General features: G+C 33.3%; 1 protein-coding gene across 7 annotated transcripts in view; it reads right to left on the reverse strand.

The window, feature by feature from the left end:
* Window positions 1-12,909, reverse strand: part of UBR3 (ubiquitin protein ligase E3 component n-recognin 3) — a 225,892-nt gene that overhangs the window by 147,030 nt on the left and 65,953 nt on the right. For all 7 annotated transcript variants that reach the window (XM_077883157.1, XM_077883152.1, XM_077883155.1 and 4 more), the window contains exons 7-10: window positions 10,110-10,240; window positions 8,494-8,722; window positions 1,252-1,431; window positions 569-702 (exon numbers count right to left, since the gene is read on the reverse strand). In XM_077883157.1, the coding sequence (XP_077739283.1) occupies window positions 569-702; window positions 1,252-1,431; window positions 8,494-8,722; window positions 10,110-10,240 (674 nt within the window). The remainder of the gene's footprint in view (window positions 1-568; window positions 703-1,251; window positions 1,432-8,493; window positions 8,723-10,109; window positions 10,241-12,909) is intronic.

Here is a 12,909-nt window from a genome sequence, read left to right on the forward strand (position 1 = left end):
ATCATCCAAGGACTGTGGAGACTACCCATCAAACCAATACTTTAAAATGCAAAAGTAAAAAAATATATTTGTATACGGACACAAATACATGCAATTACAAGTGATCATTTTCTTAACCAATTACAAGAATTTATATTGTTGCTATGTTACTCTTAAGATTCCTTTTGTAGACAGCTGGAAGTTGTATGAAGTGTATACTTTGTGCTTGGAATCTTAAAAATATAAACTTTATTAAGAACTATTCTCATTTCTTGAAAGACAAAAAGCATCAGGCAACTAACTAACATAATGGATAAAATGAAGCAACAAAGATAAATGTGGAGATTTCTAATAAAGCTCCAAACACTATTCATGGTAAGAGAAGACTACAAGGATCTGACAAATATAATGAACTCCAATCTAAGAATAATAATTACTGTCTGAGGTCAGCTGTCACAAAACTGAATTCACAATTAAACATTGCCCATTATTATATATGAGTAAACAAGTCAATGTTTTCACAAATCTTTTTCTTAAATCACTCTTTTAAAGTTAAAGACAGAAATTAACAAAAATATTTTCAACATACCCTAACTTTACAATGGGATAAGAGCCCCCACATTGGCTGTGCACAGGCCTCAAGTTCAGCAGCAAAGGCAGCATAGTAGGTCTGAGACTCAAATTCCACATGCTCATTTAGTTCTCGCTTGTTTAAGTTCATACCTTGCAAAAATTAAAGCAGATATAAACTTTGCCAAATGGGAGCAAGTATTCAAATTAAAATCAAGTAAAATACTTCCTAGCACCAAAGACTGATGCGCACAAACAGCATAAATGACACAATATCTAGAAAAATAAATAAATTATTTAAAATAAAATAATCTAGTCTTTTCAGAAGTTTTTACACTTTGTGAATTATCTGTTATATAACTAAATATGTTAAACAAGAAAGTCAAAACTATTTAATTGATGCTACTTGAAATTTTATGAAAGTGCTATAAATCTTTCTTGAGTAGATTAGAAATTTCTGGATTAATGATTTAAAGTGCTAAAATACTACACTCATTTCCTTTTTAATAATTTGATATTTTGCATGACTCTAATATATCTTCATGAACACCTGATTAAAGTACTTACAAATCTTAATTAAAATGAAACATTTCACATGTAACCCAAATAATGTGCTACTATCTTTTAATTAGTATATCTGATCGTTTTGCATTATGCACTTTGTAAACTAAAAAAAATTAACCAAAAAAGTAAAATTCATACCTTGAAAGAAAGATACAAAGTTCATCCATGTAACTAACAAACCATGGTCCTCCAAAAATCTCTTAGCCACACTTTGATGAGAAAGGATATTAATAAAATCACTGACAAGAGGCCAGTAAGTGTTATTCTTCAGTAATGCTTCTCCACAGTTCACTACCACATGTAAACTATTTTCTTCATCTAAAACAGACACACACAGCCCAGTAATAAGTTTAAAAAAAAAAAAAACCAATGATACACATTATACACATTAGAAACAGGGATATCTGAATTCAAACTACAGCCATATGATGTGTTACTTAGACTCTGAATCAATTTACCCATCCATAAAATGGGGAAAAGACATGTATCTTAAGGGAATTAAATGAAGTATTAACATAACACATAACATATAACATTACATTATTAAAATTATTATTACCACATTAGTTTAACATACTACATGACATTGAGCTAAGTATATGTTCATAAAACTTTATTATTTCCTTGATTTTAACAACATAATGTAATATGTTCAGTGCCAATTAGTAAAATATCTTTATCCCTAGGTTAATCTCATTCCACCTTATCAAACAAATCTGTAAGATATGGATTATATAATTGCTTTCTTCTATTCAAAGAATATATAAATATAATTTTATAGCAAACACAGTGTTCTAAAAATTAAAGATACATGTAACTAAACTTCTTAATCCTTTTTTAAAAATCCTAAAGTTTAATTACATTACTGTGGGTGGTGAAAGATTAGGCATGTACAAATCTTTACTATTAGAAATTAGAGTGTATATGCATTAGCTCTCTTAACCTATTCCAACTTAACTGATTCACTGGACAAATGAGCCCCCCATTCCTACTATAAAACATACTAATATTCATAGTATACAGAGTGCTCAAAGCTACTAACCTATTCCCTCCTACATAAAAGCCAAAATACATACTTATCCAGAGTCTTTTTTTGTTTCTGTTCATGCTAATTGTTCTTTTTAAAATTTAAATTATAAGTACATACATAAACTGATGATTATGAATACATAAAGACAAATATTACAAAAACTGGGTCATAAGTTTGAGAGACAATAAAAGTGCCTAAGAAAATGCTAAAAAAATCTTGGAGAAAAATCATAAAAACCTAGAATTTTACACTCAGATTGGTTCACAAAGATCTTTCTGTTCTAACTCTAAAGACACTGAAACTGGAAATCACAGATGATGCTTTGCAGAAGTGGTACATATAAGAAAGATGAAGGAGAACTCCAATCAAGGAAACCATATCTTAAAAATGCTTTGCCCAAAATTAACAGGTTAGAGAATGAATATGCATCTCTGTATTTTAAGTTAAAGTATATTGTTTAATACATCTATGTATCTTTTTTTATGATTCCTCACTTTAACCAACTTTTTCAACTAACCATCTACTTGTTAAACTCATCAGTGAAGAGGCTTCTATTGCACTTACTTTCCATATATTAAATTTACGTTTTCAGTCCATGAAATTATTTTACCCACCTCTTAACTTTTAAACATATATAAGAACAGGACCCACAATGTTAATCATACTCTCTTTTAGTGCCTCTAATAGGATGAGAGGTATAACTGAACGAAGTTGGGACTTTTACAGATACCCATACCTAAGATTAGTTGTCACTCTGAGTGACAACTATTGCCACCATGAGTTAATGAGCAGTTGCTATTAACGGAACAGTGCTCAGTGATGCTGGAATTTAAAATTTTTTAAACATGAAAATCACTGTTCTATTTTATTGAAACCAGAAGATGAATATGCAGAATACAATTAATCAAAATTATTATTTTCCTGGCACTGCTTTAAATACTACTGTTCTTGTGAAAACTACTTTGGAACCGTCAATGAAATAAAAGGACTAGGACTTCTATTTTTCCCTGAGACTCACTCAGCAACAAATATTCACTGAGCACTTACTGAGGGCAGGGTATTCTATTAAGTTTGAGAATACAGAGGTAAATCAATCAGAACTTATATAGTATCTCTCTCCATTGAGATTAATAAAAGAAGACTGGGTGTGATAGGGCTATGATAGCCAAAGCACAAGAAGTTACAGGGAAAAAAAACAGCTAGTCTACAATTCAGGAAAAGACTTTCCTGAAGAATAAATGTCTAAACTAAGACCTACAGAATGAAGGGGGAATTAGGATCAGCCAAACAAACTAGGGATGAGAGAGGAAAATGGTATTCTAGGTAAAGGCAGCAATAAAAAAAAAAATGGAATTGCTGGGAGAAAGAAGGGTGACACAAATGAAGCCAGAGGACCTAAAAAATCAGCTTCAGGAGATTGGAGTTCATGTGAAGAGGATGACAAGACACCGGGGGTGGGGGGGGTAGGGTTGAGAGAAAGGAACATGATCAGATGTGTAGTGTGGAAAGTGACTAAGAGAGGGTGGTGATGGCTAGTGGTATAAGGTCTTAAGAGACGACAATGGCTTGAATTATGGTGGTGGCGTGAAGATGTAAAGATGAAGAGAAATGGCTACTTTTAAGATGTTTAGAAGGTTCAAATGACAGACTCAGCGATGTTCATTATATCTACAAGAAGCAAGAAGTCAAAAATGACTCCTAGGTTTCTAATTTGGGCAGCTGTGTTAAGTGGTTGGACAGTGGTACCAAAACACACACTTGTGTACTCACATACACACATACACACACACACACACACACACACACACAATAACTGAAGAGAAGCAGGCTTGATAAAGACGTAAGAAGGAATTTTTGGTGTGGACATTGTGTGTTTGAGGTACTTGTAAACATCCAAAGAGTATAGCTCGATAAACAGTTTCATATTCAGGACAGATCAGTCTGGGATTATTACCATATACAAACATTCCTATGTTATGCAACATTTGGTTTTGGGAATGGGGGGGTTGGCTTTTTTTGTGAAAGAGAGAGAGACGCCAGGAAAAGGGCAGAGGGAGACAGAATCTTAAGCAGACCCCATGCCCAGTGCACAATCCTCAGATCATGACTTGAGCTGAAATCAAGAGTCAAATGCTTAATCGACTGAGCCACCTAGGCGTCTCTATGACATATGGTTTTAAGTTCTCATTTTATACAGACTGTTTCATAAGACAAATTATAAGATTTCAGGGATATGAATAGTTATGAGTTATGCTTGAATCACAAAAGTAATACGGTGTAGAAACACAAATACAACAAAGTAAAAGTATAAGGTAGGGATTACATACTACTAGAGGCTTTTTTCTTTTAATCTTTAGCTATTGCTGTGGCCATGTGAATTCTCATTGTCTCAGCTTCTGTATTTACTTATAGAAAAAATTTTCAAAACCTGTATAACAAAAATTTCTGTAAAAGCTAAATACATTTAAAAAATAAAAACAAAGTACAGAGATCCTGTTGTAATATCTGTAGCTACTTATAGGTAGTTCAAAATATTTAAAGCCCATTCTAATAAACTTGATGTAAAAACAGGAAAGTTTATGGTGTCTTTAGAAAACCAGTAAATATGTATCATGAAATATTATGCTACTTTTGAAAATGGAATAAAACACCATGAGAGCTAAAGATAATTTTAGACGTTGGCTTAGAAATAATGTGATATACTTCTGGAAAAAAATTGTACTTAAAGATCTTAGCAATGCTAGCAACAGCTATTTAGCTTTTGGAAAATTCAATTTTTTAAAGAATTTCTAGGACAGACAACCTGCATTAGAAGGGAAGTATATACAGAAAGCTAAATAAGACTTTGCAATATGACTTCAGAAAATATGGGAAAAGTGACAAAGTGCCAAAAAACACCAACATCAACAGGACAATCAGAAAAGAGTTTGGGGCCACAGAAAGAATAGACCATCAATAGTGTGAAATGCTACTGAAAAACAGGAAAGATAAGGTCCAAAGAGTGGTCACAGTTTTCCCCCATCATGTATGTCATGAAAAGAGTGATCATATAATTTATTATATGAACTGGAATACTGATGAGAGTAAAAGAGAATATAAATAACTATGTCAGAACAACAGAGGGACACCTGGGTGGCTCAGTGGTTGAGCGTCTGCCTTCAGCTCAGGGCGTGATCCTGGAGTCCCGAGACTGAGTTCCACATTGGGCTCCCTGCATGGAGCCTGTTTCTCCCTCTGCCTGTGTGTTTGTGTGTGTGTGTGTGTGTGTGTGTCTCATTAATAAATAAAATCTTAAAAAAAAATAGAACAATAGGCATTGCTTGGAGCCATTTTGGGGAAAGTAGAACATGTGACCACTAGAGTCCTAGACAATTTCGGGGAGAGCAACAGAATTATGAAAGTAGACACTAGACTAAGGTTGGTTACTGAATGACGGAAAAGCAAGGAAACAAACTCTTTCAGGAAATCTGGCTACAGAAAAAAATATGAGGCAGATTCAAATACATCTTCTCAAACATTCTTCCTTGAAGATCAAGTGCAAACTATATATAACTAATAAGTACTGCTAAACCACTTCATCAAGAAAATAGACTCCAGATTGTTTCCATAAGAGCAGACACTTCTAAATTTTAAAAGTTTTCTAGTTTAGGGCACCTGTGTGGCATAGTTGGTTAAGTATCTGATTCTCGATTTCAGCTCAGGTCATGATTTCAGAGTCCTAAGACAGAGCTTGGCATGAAGTCTGCTTAAGACACTCTTTCCCTATACAAATCAAAACCACAATGAGATACCACATCACACCAGTGAGAATGGGGAAAATTAACAAAGCAGGAAACCACAAACGTTGGAGAGGATGTGGAGAAAGGGGAACCCTCCTCACTGTTGGTGGGAATGTGAACTGGTATAGCCACTTTGGAAAACTGTGTGGAGGTTCCTCAAAGAGTTAAAAATAGATCTGCCCTATGACCCAGCAATTGCACTGCTGGGGATTTACCCTAAAGATACAGATGCAGTGAAACGCCAGGACACCTGCACCCCGATGTTCATAGCAGCAGTGTCCACAATAGCCAAACTGTAGAAGGAGCCTTGGTGTCCATGGACAGATGAATGGATAAAGAAGCTGTGGTTTATGTATACAATGGAATATTCCTCAGCCATTAGAAACGACAAATACCCACCATTTGCTTCAACGTGGATGGAACTGGAGGGTATTATGCTGAGTGAAATAAGTCAATAGAAGAAGGACAAACATTATATGGACTCATTCATTTGGGGAATATAAAAAATAGTGAAAGGGAATAAAGGGGAAAGGAGAAAAAATAAGTGGGAAATATCAGAAAGGGAAACAGAACATGAGAAACTCGTAACTGGGAAACGAACAAGGGGTGGTAGAAAGGGAGGTGGGTGGGGTTGGGGGTGACTGGGTGATGGGCACTGAGGGGGGCACTTGATGGGATGAGCACTGGGTGTTATTCTATATGTTGGCAAATTGAACACCAATAAAAATTTTTTAAAAAGACTCTCTTTCCCTCTTCCTCTGCCCCTCCTCACCACTCTCTCTCTCTCTCTCAAATAAATAAAATCTTTAAAAATTTAAAACAACTTTTGAAAATTAAAGTTTTCCAGTTTATAAATTAAAAATATTTTGTGAAAAATCCTTCTCTAAATATGTAATTCTATATAAAAGAAAATCACCAATATACCTGAATTATAGATACTATTTCAAAAAAGAATAAGCAATACATGTAATACAGAATCTTTAAACAAAAGGGTCATCTTACATGAAGATAAAAGAACTATATAATACAAAGCAGCTTTTAAGTTTTCCTTTAAAAAAGGGAAACGTATATGGCTTAATGTAAATAATGTATTATGTTCCCACTATACCTACAATGGAAAGACAGTCACGTAGTGGTCAGGAGTACAGGTTTAAGTGCTCACTTCAGCAGCACATATACTAAAAATAGGAGTACAGGTTTAAGTCAGACACCTAGCCTTACTACTTATAGCTAAAAACCATAGATCATTAACTTCAATTCCCTAAGTCACAGTTTCCTCCCCTATAAATTAAGAAAAAAACAAAACAAAACAAAAAATACAGCATCTACAGATGGCTAAATGATATAATACAAAGTACTGAGAAAAGAGTACTGCATATAGTGAGTGCTCAAAAGATGGCAGATATTATATTAGCTAGCTATTATTAGCATATATAAGGCAGTGCACTCTATGTTGAGTATACACTATTTTTCAGGCTATGGTTCACAGGAGAATAGACAAGACTATCAGAATAGAAAGAAAATAGTAGCTAATATGCAAAAGGAAGTAACAGTGGAACAAAAAAGTCTCAACTACAAGATCTCTCCTCCAAAGAAAATGGAAGTCCTGAGATTTAATCTCAGGTATTGTCTGGTGTTAAAGTTTAGCTCCATATGCCAACAAATGAAAACACAGTACTATCGATGTTGGCTTGCTTTGTGTCATGGTTAAGGGCAGATTCTGACATCAGGATGATAGGAAGACCTTGGCTCTGTCATTTACTAGCTATCTTATCTATGGTAAATGCCTTAACTTCTCTAAACCTCAATTTACTTATCTTTAAAGTGGGAATAATAAGGACAATAATAATATCAATCTCAGAGAATTATTCAGAAGTTTAACCGAGACAACATATGAATAGTGTTAACATAGTGCCCCATACATAGCAAATACTCCACATAAATTATTACAAGGAGATAAAGTTAAGATGAAAGACCACAGTGAAATGAGAACAGGAGGAAGCCCTAGAAATATTATGGCAGTTTGAGGAGTACCAACCATATAGTGGGCACAAAAGAAAAAAACTAAAGATATTACTGTGGAAAAACAAAAAACAGCAAGATTTATTTCAATTTTTAAATTATTAAACTATAGGCATATAAAAATATCTAAGGCAGATAACAAATTTATAATAAAAAATAGGAACATGTCTAATAAAGAAATGGGTTAAATTATGGTAAAGCCATATGACATACTGCAATCATTAAAAAACATGTTTTCAAGACATACAACACAGTGGCATATTTTTAAAGTATTATTTGAATCTGTAAATATGCTCATATCACGCAAAAAGACAGAAAAGAAATATCCAAAAATCTCAACAAGTTATTTGTGAATAACAAAGCTAAAAGTAAGTTTAAAGTTTGTCTCAAAAAAAATAGTTTGTCTTAAATTTAGATGAAAATTTTCAAAAAATTATTTAACAAAGATATACTATAATATTTTAAAGCTATTTTAAGCATATAAGGATTCTTAAGATTAGTTACACAAGTATACCAATAATAAAACTAGTGAAATAACCCTGAGTTTACCTTGTAGCTCACTTTTAATAAGGCAACTTTCCATCATGTATAATAGCACAGTGACCATAATATCCAGCAGTTGACATTCTTCTGTTACCTGTCTGGCTAACTCTTCATTGCTGAACAACTGAACACTAATATGCACAATTCTGTTAGACATTGTATCTGATTCATGACTTTTCTTCAGTGTTTTCATAATGAAAGCATAATGCTGAACAAAAGTTTTTGTAAAAGCAACCTGTAAATTTTTTTAAATAGGAAGAAAGAAACACATTAGTTTGAGTTTTAGAACACATTTTCCAATACATCATATTAACATTTTAAAGCTATTGTTAGCTTATGATGACATCCAAAGTAATTTTATTTTTTTTCCAAAGTAATTTTTAAAGTAATTTCAATGATGATAGTAGTCACATTCTTTTTTTGGAACCTTAGCAAAATACCTGGTTAGTTAAGAAAATTTTTAATAGGTATTTTTAATTATTAAACTTTTAGAACGATTATAAATACCATGATTTTAAAATACAATTTTCACTTTGCTTACAGATATGTCAATTAACTAACATAAAAGTAGGTGTCTTTGCTTTGCGCTATCTACTTTAACAACAAAATCTAAGGTCTTGATTAAAAACCATATCAGAGGATTTAATATAACTCCAAAATCAAGGGAGTCAATGTGATTACTACAAAAGAAATGTCTTCTCCTATTTGATTGGAAAGCTGACCATTATCTGACTAAATACTCTTGCTGTGTAACATATGCATTTCTTCTTGTTTTCTTAACTGGGTATAGACACAAAACAATGGCATTATTCATTAAAATGTAACTTCTAAAAAAAAAAAATGTAACTCCTAAGGAGGCTTTATTACCTAAACTGTAAGAACTACAGTCAAAAAAAGTGGGGGGGGGGGGGGAAGAAGGACAGCATAATTTATTTTCTTTTTATACACTAGGTTATGTCACTTTGCCATGACCACATGGTGGTCATAGGTGAGGGTCCAGACCATCTGGAACTAGAGCCTCTACCTATCTACATGTGTATATAGGTCAATAACTGCTCTGTGTTTAATGGTTATGGCCAGCAACAACTAACCCTATGATTTTCCCAAGCCTAACTACATAATCTCTTTTATTAAAGTAATCTCTACGCCCAACATGGGTCTTGAACTCATAATCCCGAGATCGAGAGTAGTATGCTCTACCAACTGAGCCAGCCAGACATCCCTCTAATCCTACAATCTAAATTTAGCTGTCCCCTTAAACATTCTCATAGCACTCTGTACCTCTCCTTTGGAGAACCCACCACAATTTAATTGTACATATTTACTTCTGCAATTATGTTTTTGTTTGTCCCTCGGCATTCTCTTTGGACCAAGTTCCATGCAGAGAGACTACCCTTAGGAATACTGCTTTGTAAAACTGCTTTGCTTCAGATTTATGATCCCTTGCTTTTTGTGCAAACCTTGTTTTGATAGCATAAGAAGCTAATGCTTTTTATTAGTATTATATCAACCTTCAAAGCTACAATAAGCCACAGCTGAGAAACAAACCAAAAAAATTCATAATGAAAAGGCAAAGAAAGGGGAGCAAAGTTCAGAAAGGAAGGGAAAAAACATATGGATACCTTATACTCTTGATCTGGAAGCATGTTGAGTAAGAAAGTTACCATCTTCTGAGGGAATTCATACTTTATAGTCCAAAACAACAGTTCTTCTAGAAAACTTTTATGTTTCAAAACATCCATTATAGATTGATCTACATAAAAAAAGAAAACTTATCACCTAATGATTTAAGTTGCTCATCTCATTTAAGCCTTACTATAATTAATCATCTATCAACCTCAAACACTTGAATGTCTACAAATTAAGGATATCATTTCAATAATTCAATGATAATAATGACATCATCAATCCAGGTTTCTATCATCTCCATGGTATATAAATAATAAAATACCTTATATTTTATTAGAAAGCAGTTACTAAAAAAATAAGTAATTACTTGTCCTTAAACATAAGGTGTTTAAAATTTCTACTAAGATTCAAAATAATTATCTTACAAGAATAATATTCACAGTACTTAGTACTAATATTAATAGTAATAACTTTATTTTTTTAAGATTTTATTTATTTATTCATGAGAGACACAGAGAGAGAGGGGCAGACACAGGCAGAGGGAGAAGGAGGCTCCATGCACGGAGCCCGATGTGGGACTGGATCCCGGGTCTCCAGGATCAGGCCCTGGGCTGAAGGTGGCGCTAAACCACTGAGCCACCCAGGCTGCCCCAATAGTAATAACTTTAAGAACAAAATATTAAGGCCATAAAGCAAAGTTATTAAATCGTTTAATTTTTAGTTTTTAAAGAAAGGGAAGAAATTGTTATAAGATTCAATAATTTATTTCTTTAAAATTGTTCTTCATAAATTAAACACTAACTTTGCTGCAGGAAGTAATTACTAATCTATTGCTTACTCTAGTCTACAGAAGAATTTACTTTTATCTGGTAAGAATATACCAAGAAAATTATAAAGAATTGTTAACTTGCAACAGACTCAAGCCACCTTTCTTCATGCATAGGGAAAACAGAAAATGGATGCCCCTTTTAAATAAAAGTATTCAAAGAGGGATAAAATTACTAAACAGCCAATTTCTAAGCTACTCCTTGAGGTCCACTTTGTCTCCTGCTAATCTCTACATCTTTGTCACACTTAGTCAACAGAAAGGTCTCAACGGGTATATAATGAACTATTTTTAATACTTTGACTATTATTTCTTTCTCTCACTTTCTCTAATGTCTTTCCCTAAAAAAGAACTACAAAATTCTGACTATTGATCTTTGTGGGAGCAAATGATCTTGGGCTACTCCTCTGGATCATTAGGTCTATATAACGACATTTAAGAGGATATAGCAAGTGTCATATGTGAACGGACTAGTTAAGAGATGATGCTTACTGAAGGACTAGTGTTAGATGAGGGATTTTAAAAAATAGTATCACATACACCAAAATACTCAGGTATAGCCCTAAGTACATTACAGTTCAAAATGTTTTTCAGGGTAACCTGAAGCATTTTTTCAACTAACTCTACTCTCAACTAACTCTGAATAATGCAATCACACCACATCTCCTTAGGTCATGGATCAGTCTAAAAACGTAACAATAGGGACACTTGGGTGGCTCAGTCGGTTAAGCATCCGACTCTTGATTTTGACTCAGATCATGATCTCAGGGTCCTAAGATTGAGAGCCCTATATCGGGCTCTGCACAGAGTCTGCTTGTCCCTCCCCCTCTGCTCCTCCCCGTGCTTGCACTTGTACATATGCTTTCTCTGTCTAAAATAAATATTTTTTTAAATGTAACAATAAGCTCAATAAACATGCCATCAAGAAGCATGCCACTACTCTCCTGATTCTTCTATAAAAGTGTGAGTTTAATAGGCTTGAATCAGTACTTCTCAGACATAACTTTAACAAAATTTTTCTGTTAATAATTAATAACTCATTATTTTCAGAATAACATTTTTATTATTCTGGAGACATTATAATTTTAACTACAGAGAGGCAAAAGTTTGTCCCAATTCCCTAACTCCCTTTCAATGTGCCTTTTACTAAAAGGCACTTACATACATAAGCAGTATGTAATAGGGATAAAAATATACATACAATTATACTATACATCTCCTTAGTGGAAACATATTCTTTATTTTCTAAATCTCAGAACTTTCTACTTGTAAAACAGAAATCTCTTCTTCCTGAACTAGATCATTCCCAGGATATGATAATGATTTTAAAATAGAAATAAACCAGTCTTGCAAAAAATGAGGTAAAACATATTCAAAGGCACACACTGACAGATTCAAAGCCAAAAAGTAATAAAATTAGGGCCCAAATGAATCAGGTGACATGAACATATGGATTATGATTCAAAATTAGAATATAACCCAGAACATATTGCTGATGTCAACTTAATTCTTACACTTTAACACTGATTGAAAATTTTAGACTATCGAAAAATAAAATCCTTACAGATAAGTGTTTCTAGAATTATTTACAAAACTAAAAGAATTTGTAGTATTCTCAGAATTCAGTTACAACTCTGCAAGTCTGCATTTGCCAACTGAAAGCCTGAAGCTACCATAATTATTAGGTGTCATGTACTGAAAAAGAAAGAAACATTCACCTTGTTTTAATAAATAAAACAATCCAAGTGAACCAGAAAAGCTATGGCTTCTACGAAAATGAAATTAGCTGCAGTTGTGTATGATTCCATTTTTTCATCTTCAGACAAAAAAGGCAAAGAAAAACCCCACAATGTCTTCATTGTTGTTCTTAAAATAGGTGATGTCAGTTTCCCCAAGATATTTAAGACACAGTGTGATGTGTTTTGTGTGTTATGGAAATGTGGTTAGAAATGTTTCCACTAATTATA

The sequence above is a fragment of the Canis aureus genome, chromosome 34 (assembly GCF_053574225.1).
Source record: "Canis aureus isolate CA01 chromosome 34, VMU_Caureus_v.1.0, whole genome shotgun sequence".
Taxonomy (NCBI): Eukaryota; Metazoa; Chordata; class Mammalia; order Carnivora; family Canidae; genus Canis; species Canis aureus.